Source organism: Tauraco erythrolophus, chromosome 29, assembly GCF_009769465.1.
Source record: "Tauraco erythrolophus isolate bTauEry1 chromosome 29, bTauEry1.pri, whole genome shotgun sequence".
NCBI classification, from domain to species: Eukaryota; Metazoa; Chordata; class Aves; order Musophagiformes; family Musophagidae; genus Tauraco; species Tauraco erythrolophus.
Window position 1 is genome coordinate 5,924,444 of NC_141493.1, and position 15,340 is coordinate 5,939,783.

Here is a 15,340-nt window from a genome sequence, read left to right on the forward strand (position 1 = left end):
GGGTGACCATGTCTTGGGGACACTCCTCGTCCCCGTGCCGCAGCTGGCCCTGCGTCCATCCGGGCTGCCAGCAGTTGCGCCATGCCGGCTGTGCCACGGATGTGCGTGTGGCCAGGTTGCGTGGCTGTGGGCTGTTGGGGTGTTTTCCTGGTACCTGTTTCACTTCCCGAAAGTGCTGGCTGGTCCTGCGTGGCTACTTGGCTTGGGGCTGGCACGGTCATGACTCACCCGGCAGGAAATTGCCAGCAACACCAAAACTCCCTGGGGGGCCGACTGCCTGCCCAGCCCTGCCTGTGCCCCCCAGCCAGCTCTGCCTGTGCCCCACGCAGGGGTGAGGCCTGCTGGCTGTCACCCACACTGGGACTGGGATGCCCCTGAAGGCCTGAGGCTCCCCAGACCCTGGGGTTGGCCATGCCAGGGAGTCCTCCTCACTATGGTGGAGGTCCCCAGGCCATGGAGGGGGTCGCCAGGTTGTGGCAGAGGTCTTCAGATCACTGCAGGAGTGCCCTGGCCATGGCAGGGATCCCCAGGGCATAGTGAGGGTCCCTAAGCCATGGTGAAGGCCCCCGCGGTGGGGATCCCCAGGCTGTGGTGAGGTTGCCATGCCATGGTGGGGGTCCTCTGGTCATACTGCATGACCCCAGGCTGCAGTGAGGGTCCCCAGGCTGCAGTGAGGGTCCCCAGGCCATGGCAGGGTCCCCAGGCCATGGTGAGGGTCCCCAGGCTGTGGTGAGGGTCCCCAGGCCATGGCGAGGGTCCCCAGGCTGTGGTGAGGGTCCCCAGGCCATGGCAGGGTCCCCAGGCCATGGCGAGGGTCCCCAGGCTGTGGTGAGGGTCCCCAGGCCATGGCAGGGTCCCCAGGCCATGGCGAGGGTCCCCAGGCTGTGGTGAGGGTCCCCAGGCCATGGCAGGGTCCCCAGGCCATGGCGAGGGTCCCCAGGCTGTGGTGAGGGTCCCCAGGCCATGGCAGGGTCCCCAGGCTGTGGTGAGGGTCCCCAGGCTGCAGTGAGGGTCCCCAGGCCATGGCAGGTCCCCAGGCTGTGGTGAGGGTCCCCAGGCCGTGGTGAGGGTCCCCAGGCCATGGCAGGGTCCCCAGGCCGCGCCCGGTAACCATGGCAACCCTCCTCTCGCGCCTCCCGCTCCCCCCCGCCCCTGGAGGTTCCGCCCCGCCCGACGAGCGGAGGCGGCGGCGCAGGCGCCTTGGGGCGGGCTCGGAGGGGGCGTGGCATCCGGCGGGGGTGTGGCAACGCGGTGACGCAGCGTGCGGGCGGGGCGGCGCGGGGCGGGGCGGCAGCCGGCGGTTTGGGGCCGCTGTCAGAGCCGGGGCCACGAGCGGGGCGGGCGGACGTGCCGGTAGGTGCCGCGGCGGGGCCGGGCCGGGCGGCGGGGCCGGGCCGGGCCGGGCCGGGCCAGGCCAGGCGAGGCGAGGGCCGGGGCCGGGAGGAGCGGGAGGGACAGCGCGCCGGGCTGGGGGGGCCGCGGCCGCTCCCCGGTGTCCTTGGCGCCGCCGCCCGGGCGCCTCGGGGCGGGGAGGGGGAGGCGGGACTGCCGCTAGAAGGGCAGCCCAGTGCGGCCAATGGGAAGGCGGCCGGGCGCATCGCGGCCCTCCTATAGGCGGCGAGGAGCGCGAAGCCCGGGCGGTGGCGGCGGGCGCTGATTGGCGGGCGCGGAGCAGGGGGCGGGCCCATAGCGCGCGGATGTGTGTGTGTGGCGCGCGCGGCGGGCGCGGGGGTTCGGTGCCCCCTTCCCGCGCCCGCCCGCACGTGGGGCCGCGCTCCCTTCCCGCGCCCGCTCCGCGCCCCGCTCCGCCCGCCCGGAGGGCGGATCCCCCGCTCCGACCCGGGGCGGCCGCCGAGGGCTGAGATGGGCGGCGGGGGAGGGGGGTGGTGAACAGTGCACCCCCCGGAGAGGGCCGGTGTCCGCCTCCGTCTGCACCGGGGCCCTGCGCTGCCGCGGCCCCGGAGGCGCCTGGCGCTGGAGCGGCTGCGCCAGCAGCCTGCCGCCCTGGGGTGGCACCGGCCCCGCCGCTTCCTTTTATCCCAAAAAAGCGCGATTCCCAACGAAGTGCCCTTTGGGGCAGGCGTCAGGGCTTCCGGCGGCCAGAGGTCACATCCAGTACCTTAATGCGCTTCACAGCGCGCTCCTGCGCCTCTCAGCCCCTAATCTGGGATGAATATTCCTGTTGTTTGACCTCTGGGAGCAATGTGGGATATGTGGGCGCTGATCCGGCTGTTGCCAGGAGGGCCGGGCCAGCGAGCCATGTGTCCTTTCCTGAACCTCTCTTCAGCCATAACTCCGTGCGTGAACTTTGTACCCATGTGCGACCCCTGGATCCGTTATCTTGGACTCGCTTTCCTACGTCCTTCCTCTCGGTCATCGTGCATTGTTGTGATTTACCTTGGAAACATCCCTGCTCCGAGCTCGCCCTGCTCTGCAGCGTGGCACAGACTCCTGCGCCTTCGGGAAGCCAATCCTTTCTGCAAGAGGCCCTCAAAGACCAGCTGGTTCTTCTCATTTTGGGTCAAACCCTGGCATCAACCCCGCTGTTTTCCAGAGAGTTCACCGGAATGCTGCTGAGTGGCAGCACCGAAACTGGACACCAGAGCCGGAGACGCCACCGCCGCTTTCATCCTAAAGCTTTTTCCCTTGCCTATGTGCCAACACCCAACTCGGTCAGCTCTCTAAAAGATCCACGTGTGTTTTGCTGCTTAAATCTGGGAAAACATCAGTGCTGCTGTGCTGGTGGTCTGGCACCCGCCTGCTGTTTGTGGCCTGTTACAGTCCCGGTTTGACCGCGGGCGGAAGCGAGCAAGCAGGGTGGAAAGCCCGAGCGGTCTTCCCTTCTTCTCCCAGGGAATCTGTGAAGCACCTTGGCAGAATTAGGGCGATCCCGAGCCTCCGTTGGGCTCTTTGGGACCAAAATCTTGTGTTTGGAGGTGGGAAGCGTAGCTGCTGCCGTGCCAAGTAGCCAGAACTAGATTCAGCAAGTCAAATCTGGAAGCTCAGCTGATGAAACACCGGTAATGAAGGTGGTTTTTTTTTTTTTTTTTCCTCCCTCCTGTCTGCTGTGAAACTTCATTTTAACCTGGTGAACGCACGATAGCTGCTTTGACATTGGGCTGCTGCTGCTCGTTAAACTGGTCAGGGATATGGAAACTGGCCAGTTGGGTCACCTCCAGCCTCGGGTCGTGCCTCTTGCTGGAGGAGCTGGGTGGAAAGGGCAGCTCCGAGAGCTGGCTCCAAGTGCCAGCGCTTCCTCTGGGATGATCTTGTTCCAGCGCTTTCCCTGGAGCTGCGGCTCTCGGTCGGATGTGTGTAACGAGGAGCACGATTAACTCCAGGCTTCCCTGCACCCCACCGAGAGCTGCAAGGTGGAGGTTGCTGGGGGACCTTTGAGGGGTCCTGTGGCAGCTTGGGGTTGCTTTTTTGGGTTCTCTGGGTGGGGGAGAGCCCCTCTCTGGATCTTTCAGCTTCGTTGGCCTTCTTGAGTCTGAGCTTTTAAGGAGAAGCCAGGCAGTGGTCTGTCCTGGAGCCCACATCCCAAGGGCTTTGCACCACCTTACCTCTACTTGGTGAGGAGTCTTCCCCGTAGATCGTTTCTTCCCAGCTCTATGCCAGAGCACGTAATACAAACGGACAAGGAGAAAAACCTCAGCCAAGCAGAGCGGTTGTGGGATGAGTAACGGAGCAAAAATTGAAGCCAAGACCTTTTACTGGGAGAGAGAACGACAGAGAAAGCTTCCGTGTTGGGTCAGCGTGACGAGAGTTGTCCTGTGGCTCGTGCGGTCCTGGAGGAGCGTGCCCCGAAGGAGTGTACTGTGCTAGACTCGACGTGAAGCGGAAATCCAGTGTTAAAATCCAGCTGGTCACAACTTTTTTCCAGCACCCTTCTGGGCACAGCGCTTTAAAGTGCTTTTCTGGCTGAGCTGCTGCAAACGGGAGGTCGAAGGGCCAAAGTGTCCAATTCCTGCTGGAGTCTGAGTTTCGTAGAGGGGATTTTCTCATTAAAAAACAGAGGATTCTCGAAGGAACAACTGAAAAATCAAAAGAAATCAAAGAATGTGGGTTTATTATTGGGAAAAAAAACGATGTTGTTGGCTAGGAGCTAAAGAGAAAAGTTCCAGGGGAACCGGATACCTTACGCTGTTAATCCGGGCTGTGTTTCACCATCAGACATTCCTTATTTTTTGTACAGAGGTGCTGATATGAAAACATGCGGGTGGCCTTGACGTGCAGCGGCTCGTTGAGGCTGGAGGCGGGTGCCCTGCTGGGCAAATCTGCTTTTCACCGTCCCGACGGGGCAGACGGCGGTGCCGTGCCGGCAGGGACAGGGGAGGCAGACCCGGCTGCGCCGAGCGTCCTGAGCAAAAACCGCGTTTCCCGTCGTCGGGTATCGGCTGTGGAATGGGGTGGATGTGTTAATCCAAATTAAAAACTGATCCTGAGCTCAGTTCTCTGGGCTGGGGGCAGAGGGGAGGTGGTCTCTGCTCTGCGCTCTCCTGCAAGAATTTGTAACCTGCTTTTCCTTTCTCTCCCGACAGGACCTTGCGTGAGGCGACGGGACAAACATGCTCAACTTAAGGACTTGTGCTGCAAAGCTGAGGCCGTTGACGGCCTCACAGACTGTAAAGACAATTTCCCAACACAGGCCGGCAGCACCCAGGACGTTTCAACAGATCAGGTGCTACAGCGCACCAGTGGCTGCCGAGCCTTTTTTGAGCGGGACTAGTTCAAACTACGTGGAGGAAATGTATTATGCTTGGCTGGAAAATCCCAAAAGTGTACATAAGGTAAGGAGCAACCTCGCGAGGATGTCGCCTTCGCTTCTCCCCGCGTGTGTCTGAGCAGTGGGGTCAGGTAAGTGCACATGTCTCGAGGAGGATCGAGTTCAGCCGGAGGGGCCGTGGCGGTTGTGGATGGTTCTTCTGCCTCGCTTCACCCCAAAGCAACGTCGGCAATTCCTTGAGCAGCAGCCAAGAGGAGCTTCTCTGTTGAAGAGAGAACGCCGTGGGCTTGCAGGACGTGGAGAGTGTCCTGGATCACAAGTGGATACAAGGAATGCCTTCTCCTGGGAATCCACCTTTAACAAGCTCCCGATGCTTTATTTTTTCCGTCAGAGAGGCTCATCAGGAGGGTTTCTTCTGGAGGAGAGGATGGGGGGAGGCCGGGAGGGTATTCTCCGCATCTTGACTGGTTTCCTTTTCGTTTCAGGCACGGGTGGTGCTGCGTGTTGGGGCAGACGGGCTGTAGCTAAGCTTGACTTTGAGCTTGTGTGCATGAAGCCAGGCTGCAGCCTGGGGAGGGGCACCGGGGTCTCGTGGCCAGAGGAATTCCCACCAGCTGCTCCTGAACTTAAAATTGGGAAAACAGGCCAGCTGTGGGCAGTATGTGCAGAGTCTGTCTTGATCCGAATGGCCGGAGCTCCTCTGGTGAGGCCGGCTCTTTACCGTAGGGTCCCGCAGGTGAGGGCTCAGCTGGGATGAGGATTTCTGAAACCCCACTGCAGTTTTCCCCATCCCCGCTGTTTCCCAAGGAAAACGTTCCTCTGGTGACTGAGTCTCAGGGGATTTTTAAGACATGGCCTGATGCAGAGCAGGAATTTTCTGCACTCGGTAGCGCGTGAGCAGTCTGCAAACCAGGACCGGGCGGGTACATGGGCAGCCTGGGGTGAGTCAGGAATCTTGTGCCCCGACGCTTGCGTCAGCGTCGAGCATGTTTTCGATGGCACCGCACCCGAAATGCACAGCCTGTAGGGTACTGCAAAGGGCTTCAGTAGGAATTTCAGGAATTCAGAGCCAGATTTTCACAAACGACGTTGACTTTATGCTTCCTCCGAGGCACACGGGTGGCTGAGCCAAGCAGTACTGGCTCGGAAAGCAGAAAAATGCTGGTTTGGGTCGTGCCCTTTGTCAAAGAGTGGCTTGAGAGCTGCCCGAGCCCACGCGCGTGGTGCAGCCCGGTCTGTCAGAGGTGGGTGTTGAATTAAAAGCCGTGAATCTCAATGTGGTAGTGTAAAAACAAGCGAGGGTTACGCCACGCTTGTCCCAGTGACCGGCACGGTTGTGTCTTTGGCAAAGAGTCTTCACGGTTCAACAGCGACTCTTTGATGGTCAGACCCTGCTCAGCGCTGAGCTTCGCTCTGAGCGGGTGTGAGAGTAAAGATCAAGACTAACTGGGGCAATGGGCTGGGAATGTGTTTGGGTCCTGAGCCCAGACCTCTGGCTCTCTTCTGGCTTGTCTCTAAGGTAGCCCCTGTAGCTTCGTCAGCTTCTCCATAGGTAGACGGTGCACGCAGTGCTGTGTGGGAATCCTCATGCACGCTCGGCTGAAGAAACTGGGGGAGAATTCAGGTTGAAAGGAGCCTCTGGAGCCTCTGCCCCGGCATGGTTGGCTTGGAGGTGGCGTCCAGCTTCACAGCTAGGCCCAGTCACTTGGGGCCTTGTGCGGTCAGGTTTTGAGGAGCAGCAAGGGTGGAGCTGCCACCACCTCTCCAGGCCCCAGTCCGATGTTTATGGTCAAGAATTGCAAGTGTGTATTAGCCACCGCTCGAAATCAGTGTCCCTTGAAGTGCTTTTAGGTGCTTAAAGAGCAATGCAGGAGTTGACATAAGATTTTGCCTCCAGCACGGCTGGGAATGGTTTGTAACAGTGGGAAAACCAGTATGAAATTGAAATGGGGTCTTACCATTGCCAGGAAGTGAACCTGATGCCCGTAAACGTAAAAAGCAAGTCTTACGGACTGCTTTTTAGACTAAATCAAGCTGGCATCCTGCTTGGCACAAAGCAGGTTGGACCAGGGGCGTTGGGCTAAATGGTCTTTGAAAGTCCCTTCCAATCCAAACCGTTCCGTGATCCTGTGAAATCCAGCTCCAGGTGCCAGAACTTCTGGTGGGGTTGATACCTGAGGTTTGGCGTGGACTTTGCTCTTGCTGCCTGATGCACTTGACCCTTACACTTGACTCATATCGCCTGGGTGGATCCCACCTCGTTGCGCTGACCCCTTACCAAGATCCTTTCCCAGCTCCTAGCTTTGCCCCTTTCTCCTCTCCCCACTTTTTCATGGCTCACTCTGCTCCTGCTGGGACACTGAGTCGCTGTGGTGGGATCGGGGTTACGGCTGGCCCTGGTCTGGGCTCGTGGGCGATCCCCATCAGCCTGTGTCGCCTCCGGCGTCACACTGGAGCACGTCATCCCCGTCCCTGATAAGCGTTGGCCTCCATCCCACTAGACGTAGGGTCAGATCCGAGGGTGGAGCTCCCGAAAACAGCCGGGCTGTCACACGGATCGGGCTGTGGCTTATCTGTTCCCTGCAGAGCCCGGCTGCGCCTCGCCGTGCGCTTTGCGCTGGTGAGGGTGAGACCTGCAGCTGGGGGAGAGCTGGGGGTCGGTTCTTCGCCGCCGTCACCAAAACCCTACGAGAACTGCAGCTGGCACCGCTGTCCCGGCTGAGCAAAGGGGCTTCAATTCCTCTGCGCAGACGCTGGTGGTTTAAACTGTAGGAAATGCTGAAGTGTTTGTTTAGAGTAGGGAAGATGTTTTTTTTTTTAAAAAAAAAAAGCTATTTTAGGCACTCACAGAATCACAGAATGTCAGGGATTGGAAGGGACCTCAAAGGATCATCTGGTCCAATCCCCCTGCTGGAGTAGGACCACCTAGATCAGATCACACCAGAACGCGGCCAGGCGGGTTTGGAACATCTCCAGAGAAGGAGACTCCACAGCCTCTCTGGGCAGCCTGTTCCAGTGCTCTGTTCCCCTTACTGGGAAGAAGTTCTTCCTCATGTTGAAGCGGAACCTCCTGTGTTCCAGCTTGTATCCATTTCCCCTTGTCCTATCATTGAATGCCACTGAGAAGAGCCTGGCTCCATCCTCATGACAGTCACCCTTTCCATATTTATAAACATGAATGAGGTCCCCCCTCAGTCTCCTCTTCTCCAAGCTAAAGAGACCAGTATAGCCCAGTACAGCTCCCTCAGCCTTTCCTCATACGGGAGATGCTCCACTCCCTTCATCATCGTTGTGGCCCAGCGTTGGACTCTCTCCAGTAGTTCCTTGTCCTTCTTGAACTGGGGGGCCCAGAACTGGACACAATATTCCAGATGTGGCCTCAGCAGGGCAGAGTAGAGGGGGAGGAGAACCTCTCCCGACCTACTCACCACCCCCTTTCTAATACACCCCAGGGTGCCATTGGCCTTCTTGGCCACCAGGGCACATTGCTGGTTCATGGTCAGCCTGCTGTCCACCAGCACCCCCAGGTCCCTTTCCCCTGAGCTGTTCCCCACCAGTTCAGTCCCCAACTTGTACTGGTACATGGGGTACACTCCTTTGGCTGAACTCCAGTTTTGGAGTCAGATGAGCAAGTAAGAGCAGAGCTGGGAAAGAGGTGGTGAGGGTGCGGGGTCGGTGCCAACAGGTGCTGCAGGGTCAGTGCCGCCCGGTCCTGGGATCGCTGACGCCCTCGTCCTGCCCCGCTGGCCTCTGGCTCTTTGCCACCTCGGGCACGGCGCTGGCTGCTAGCGATGCTCGGCATGACCCGCGCTGTCTCCTGGCACCCCGAGCTTTGACCCACCCTCGCTTGCTTCAGGGCGGGTGGTCAAGAGCTTTGGCTGCAGGTGGGTGATGCCGCAGCTGTAAATCTGCGCCCAGTGGTGCCTTCCTGAACACCAGTACCTGTGTTCAGGTTGAACTGGTGTGAAGAGATACAGCTCCCCTGGGGTGTGTGTACGTCAAACAGCCTTTAACGGGGACTTCTTGATGTTCCAGTGTTCTGATTTTTATATCAAAAGTGGTTTGATGACCACAGCGTACCTGGACGTGTGTGTAACCCCAGCATCCGTGATGTGATGGTGGGACCCCACCGTTCAGCGAGGCCAGACCCCCCGCCCAGCCCTGGGAGGTGCCTTTGCCGTCGCGCTCACAGATGGGGCGGAATTCGGTAGGAGTCTCGCTTGTGAGTTTGAAACCTTTGGGTTTCATCAAGTGAGCACCCTGAAGAGCTGAAGGTCCTTGTTTGTGTTGATACGGGACAAGGTGACGTGCAGAGCACGGACCGATGGATCGCTGCCTGACGCCCTGCTCCCAGCAAAGGTTCCCTGCTGCAAACGTGCTTCGGGTTCCTCCTCTTCCAGCCTTAAGCTCCGAACGTTCCTCCTTGTCTCCCTGCTGAGGCAGGAGGTGCTGCCTGGCTTGCTGACCGTGCGGAGCACGTCTGCCCGGTGCTCTCTGTCCCTCGGGATCCACGGCAGGAGAAGGAGCAGGGACGCAGCCTGAGCTGGAGGGAGAGGCCATGCCTCCCTCGAGCACCTCCCAGCCCAATTCCAGGTGCCCAGTTGGAGATGTCACCCCTCTCCCCTTGCCGTGCGTGCCTGACCTCCGAGCTGGCTTTGTGGGACCCACAGCCTTCTCCCGGAGCCAAGGCTGATAAAGGAAGTGCCAGAGGCTGGTTTCGCTCGGTCGGCTGGTTTTGGGGCCGTTCTCGGCCGCGAAGCCCGCGGTGAGCTCAGCGCTCGGAGCTGAGCTCAGAATCCCCCAAAAGCCTGAACTATCCCGGCTCGCTGCAGTCAGCTGGCTCTCCCGGCCAGCGCGGCCGGCGCACGAGCCGTGGCTCAGAGGGGCGTCGGGAGGGCTGGTTCGGGTCAGCGCCCTTCGGTGGGATGTGTGGCCGCGGGGTGATGCGTGAGATGCCGAGACCTGGGGGATTCCTGTGTGCTTAGGGGTGGGGAGGGGAGATACTGGCTTTGAGCCCTCTTTGTAAAAATGAGGTGAAACTGAGCTCTCTTATATCCTGTATATATATATAAATCTATATATATAGGGTATACACACACTCCCTATATATATATATACACACACACACATGCCCCCTATACACTGCAGCATTCCAGTGCTTAAAGGGGCCTACAGGAAAGCTGGAGAGGGACTTTTTACAAGCACATGGAGTGACAGGACACGGGGCAGTGGCTTTAAACTGAAAGAGGGGAGATTTCAATGGGATCTAAGGAAGAAATTCTTCCCTCTGAGGGTGCTGAGGCACTGGCACAGGTTGCCCAGAGAAGCTGTGGCTGCCCCATCCCTGGAAGTGTTCCAGGCCAGGCTGGATGGGGCTTTGGGCAACCTGGTGTAGTGGAGGGTGTCCCTGCCCATGGCAGGGGATTTGGGACTAGATGATCCTTGAGGTCCCTTCCAACCCAAACCATTCTGTGATTCTATGATTCTATGTAGGTTTTTATATATATATACACACACACCCTCCCCTCCTATATATATGTGAGTGTGCATATATACACACACACAGAGACCTATATCTGTATATAGGGTATAAGAGCTGAAGGTGCTTGCAGAGCTGCCCTGGGCACGGAGAAGGTCTGATAGGAATAACCCGATGAGCTTTATTACTGCTGTTCCCTTCGGGTAAGGCAAAGTCCTCTTTCCCTCGATAACGCCGATGGGGCTGTTCAGCCTCTCCCACGGGATACATGAGCTCCAAAGGCACCTCCGTGGTCGCCAGGAACCGCCGGGGTGGCCCTTGGCTACCCTCGAATTCCAAATCACATCAGCAACTTGAGGGCTGATGTTTTTACAGCGCTTATCAGGGCTGCTGCCTGCGGCGGGGCAGGGCCGCGCTCGGCCGGCCCGAAGTGCTCTGGAATGACGTTGGGCAACGGAGCGTTCAGTGAAAGTGCCCGAGCTGACCGAGCCGGCGCCGCACCTTGTTTGGAGAGCTTAGAAGGAACTTTTTCTTTCAGAACAGAAGCAAATTGCACCTCAGAGGTTAATATTGTGAAACATCAGAAGGAAGGAGGTCACGAAAGCAACACCTCTGCCTCCTGGCTCCGTCTGGTCCCCCTGGCACCGCTGCCAGCCCCCTCCCTCAGCTGGCATGTGCTCCCTTTCGCTCACCTGTCTTTATTTTCCAGTACATTCAACAGCCTTAAGCCACCGAGCAAAGCAGCCAGCCAGATTCCTCCCCGTCCCAAGGGCACGGAGCCCATCCCGGGGTGCTCGTCCCTCCCGCTTGCAGGAGCCGGTGGCCTCTGGGGCACCCGTGAGCCTGCGGAAGGGAAGGGGCTCGGGCTGCTCTCGCCAGTGGCCAGGAGTAAGGATCATACAAAAAGCAGCTCTCCCTCTTTTCCTGCTGAAATTCCCTTTGGCAGACAGCAGTCAGAACTGGATCGGGTGTTTTCTTTTTTTTTGGTGGTGGTTTTGGTTTTTTTTTCCCTTTGAGAGAGCTATTGTTTATCAGTTACAGTGCCAAATTGTTCCAGATTTTATTTATGTTCCTACAGGAGTGTAACTTGTTTCTAAATTTAATCACTTTGTGCAGCCGTGTAGATGGGGCGTCTGGGTAAATCTGGGCTGGAAATAGCTTCCTGGGGCACGTGATGGGTGCTGCAGCCGGAGGAGCTCCAGGGAAGGGGGAGAGCTGGTGCTCCTCAGGCAAAGGTCAGCTTTTTAGTCCCCTCTGGGGTGCCAGAGCTGCTTTTTCTGCCCCAAACCAGCTCTGGAGCCACTCTTGTGATGCTTTTTGACTTGGTTTAAACACGCCAGGGTTGGCTGGGCAGCACTTTTGCCTGGCTCTGCACCCCCGAGGTTGGTCCGGTGCCCTGCACAGGCACGAGGTCCAGGGGCATGCAGGGTGCTGAGCACTGGGCTCCCACTCCGTGGAGACCCCCTGGGCTGAAACCCACGTGCAAATCCGATGGGATCCGTTTGCTCTAGCTGGCATTTTGGTTATGTGCTGGCAGGCAGGCGCCGCCTCTCCTTCATCTTTTGCTGTCGCCCCATGGCACACGGGCGGTGGGCAGTGGCGAGAGCGTGATGGGGTGACATGGCTTGGACTTTGCTCTGCTGGTCTCTCCCCTTCCCCAAGTCCGTCACTGCCTCTCCCAAGTAGATAAATTAACTTGAATTTGACCTGGGACGCTTCGAAGCTCTTCAGGCACTGCTGGATAAATACCCACAAAGTGACAGCGCATCTGTTGAGGGCTTTTATCGGGGTTGTGCTTTGTTTTCTTAACATCTAAAAATGCTGGGAGTGGGAGCAGAGGTGATCCCTGCCTTGCTCAGGGCACGGAGAGCCGGTGCGGGAGTATCCGCACAGTGCTGGCGTCGCTGGAGGATGGGGGGAAAATTGAAGAGGGGACAGAAAAAAGAAAAAAAAGCCGTTGCTGGTTGAGGGCTGCACAACACGGCTTACACTGGGGCTCGGATCTCAGGGCGTTTAGACCACAGAAAAGAGGAAGAGGAGGTATATTTGATTACAGGCAAAAATCTTTTTCAGCAAATATACTGGTATTTAGAGGGCAGTGTCCTACCCTGGAGAGAAGCAAACAGGAGCCTGAAGACTGTGCTGGAGCTCATAGCTCAGAGTAGTGGTCTGGGAGCTGAGCTGGGCAAGGACTGTCACCCATGTCCTGTCCTGAGTGCTGCTGCTGAGGGAGGGGGGGCTCCAGGGACAATCTGATGCCAAAAGAAACAATCCAGATGGATGGGAATTAGGATAATGGTGTAACTGGAATAGTAGGAGAGCTTTAGTGCTTCCCTGTCCAAGGCAGGTGTGTGCCTTTGGCAGCGGCTGCAAGGAGCTGGGGCGCAGGGGAGGGGGCAGCTCTGCACCCGGGGGGTTTTACTGCTGGGGCAATAGAGCTGAGACCTCAGGAACCTCGAGCGAGGAGCTGTTTGGGGCATGGGTAATGACTCTGTTCCTTCTCTTCTTTCCCTTTTCCTAGTCATGGGACATCTTCTTTCGCAATGCCAATGCTGGAGCTGCTCCAGGCACCGCTTACCAAAGCCCCCCTCCACTGAGTACCAGCCTTTCCACGCTGTCCCAAGCCCAGTTCCTGGTCCAGGCACAGCCCAATGTAGATAAACTGGTGGAGGACCACCTCGCAGTGCAATCTCTCATCAGGGCGTATCAGGTAAGGAGACGGGCTTTGCACCGAGGAGGAACGTCTCCTCCGTGGAGGGGCACGCGGTGGCCGAGGTGGGCTGGAGTCAGTGTGGTTGGTGCTCGTGTTTTGCATGGAGAGCGTGCAGGGTGTGTGCTGGGCTGCCTGGCGCTGGACAGGAGCTGCTGATCCATTTTGGGGCAGAAGCTCAGCTGATGCTTTGCTGGACAATAGGAAGATTAAAGCTATTGTCACCCGAACAGAGTGATTAGGGTGGCAGGGAGGGGGAGTTCTTCTCGGCGGGGGTGGGTTGCTGGCTTCTGGAATGATGCTCCTGTGCTGTGGGCCCCTGCCATGCTCAGCGGCGGCACGTGACACCCACCCTGCTTCCCCCATGTGACTGAAGGAACTTTTGAGGTCCTAAAAGAAAAGTTCAAGGAATGTTTCCTTGTGATTTGCAATCTGGAAGAGGGCTGTGGTGCCACTGGGCTGCAGCTCACACCGGTGCTGCCAAAGTCAGTCCGTCCAGAGAAACAAGGAAGGAAACGTCCTCTGGCCAGGGGATGGCAGAGTGTGTCCTTCTTTCACCTTTGGTTGCGCTCTGCTTTGTCACATGTGGGGATTTAATTGAGGCTGTGGTGAGAAGTTAACAAACCCAGCTGCCGCGGAGATGTGACTGTGGTCTTCTCACCTATTCCTGCAAAGAAGCATCCGCTGCTGGTCGTGTTCCTGCTCAGGTATGGGTAAAATCCAACACACGAGGCCACAGGTGAAGGCAAGAACTGCAACGCTGGGCAAGTCCAAAGGTCTGCCTGGCCTTGGCCTTGCTCTCTGGCTTGAAGAGAGTGCCCCTGCCCTGCCCACCTCCGCAGCCGAGGTGCCGACGCCAACGCTGGGGCACTGCCTTGCTGTTCTGTAAGAAGGGGAAGCTGAGACGTGTTCCTGAGGACCTGCGTGTTTCCTTGTGCCTGATTTCATGGGAGGTGACCTCCTTGCCAGCTCTCTCCAGCTTGGGTGGATCCTGGTGAGCCGTTTCCAAAGGCCATGCAGCTCTTGCTGGTGGAACCAGCAGGCAGACGCCAAGTTCAAACAAGTAATGACTGATGTAGTTGGAGGCAGCAGCTCCAAGTCAGCGACTTGAACACAAAATAACCTCTTCTGCATTCCCATTGCTTCGTCAGACTCCAATTGGCAGCACTGGGAGGTCCTTGCTCTTGGATGTATTTTTCTAAGCTGTCTAAGTGAGAAATCCACCTCCCTTCCTACCCTGGTATCGCTGGTGGGCTGTAGCTGCAGTGGGGTGTCCAGGTGGGGAAGTTTAGCACAATGGATAGAGGTATGAAAGAGTAGGAATGCAGGAGGAAGTTCTGGCTGTGATGGGTAACCTTAAAACATCTGGCAGTTAATTTCTTAATTGGATTGAGCAGGATTGTCCCTGTAATTATAGGTGAGCAGTGACCCTGCTCTGCTGCGGCATCAGTGATGGCTTCTTAATGATAGCTGTGGTTGCGTGTCCCAGTCGTTATTTCTTTTTGCATCATAGAACGGTTTGGGACCTTAAAGGTTTGGGTTGGAAGGGACCTTAAAGATCATCCAGTTCCAACCCCCCTGCCATGGGCAGGGACACCCTCCACTACACCAGGTTGCTCAAAGCCTCATCCAGCCTGGCCTGGAACACTTCCAGGGATGGGGCAGCTACAGCTTCTCTGGGCAACCTGTTCCGGTGCCTCACCTCCCTCAGAGGGAAGAATTTCTTAGATCTCATGGAAATCTCCCCTCTTCCAGTTTAAATCCATTGCCCCGTGTCCTGTCACTACACACCCGTGTCCAAAGCCCCTCTCCAGCTTTCTTGTAGCGTCTTCAGGTACTGGAAGGTGCTGGAAGGTCTCCCCGGAGCCTTCTCTTCTCCAGGCTGGACACACCAACTCTCCCAGCCTGTCTCCAGAGCAGAGGTGCTCCAGCCCTCGGATCATCTCCATGGCCTCCTCTGGCCCCGCTCCAACAGCTCCGTGTCCTTCTGATGTTGGGGACCCCAGAGCTGAAGGCAGCACTGCAGGGGGGTCTCAGGAGAGCAGAGCAGAGGGGCAGAATCCCCTCCCTCGCCCTGCTGCCCACGCTGCTCTGGGTGCAGCCCAGGGCACGGTTGGCTTTCTGGGCTGCCAGCGCACGGTGCCGGCTCATGTTGAGCTTCTCATCCACCAGCACTCCCAAGTCCTTTTCCTCAGGGCTGCTCTCAATCCATTCCCCGCCCAGCCTGTACTTGTGCTTGGGATTGCCCCGACCCACGTGCAGGACCTTGCACTTGGCCTTGTTGGACTTCATTAGGTTCTCACAGGCCCATCTCTCCAGCCTGTCAAGGTCCCTCTGGATGGCATCCCTTCCCTCCAGCGTGTCCACAACACCACACAGCTTGGTGTCATCTGCAAACTTGCTGAGGGTGCTCTGGTCTGGTCTG

At 58.0% G+C, this 15,340-nt stretch overlaps 1 protein-coding gene across 4 annotated transcripts in view; it reads left to right on the plus strand.

Moving 5' to 3' along the window:
- The first annotated feature begins 1,319 nt into the window (after positions 1-1,319).
- OGDH (oxoglutarate dehydrogenase) overlaps positions 1,320-15,340 on the plus strand; it is a 34,918-nt gene continuing 20,897 nt past the window's right edge. For all 4 annotated transcript variants that reach the window (XM_086628179.1, XM_086628182.1, XM_086628180.1 and 1 more), the window contains exons 1-3: positions 1,320-1,353; positions 4,542-4,790; positions 12,727-12,915. In XM_086628179.1, the coding sequence (XP_086484305.1) occupies positions 4,569-4,790; positions 12,727-12,915 (411 nt within the window). In that variant the 5' untranslated portion in view covers positions 1,320-1,353; positions 4,542-4,568. The remainder of the gene's footprint in view (positions 1,354-4,541; positions 4,791-12,726; positions 12,916-15,340) is intronic.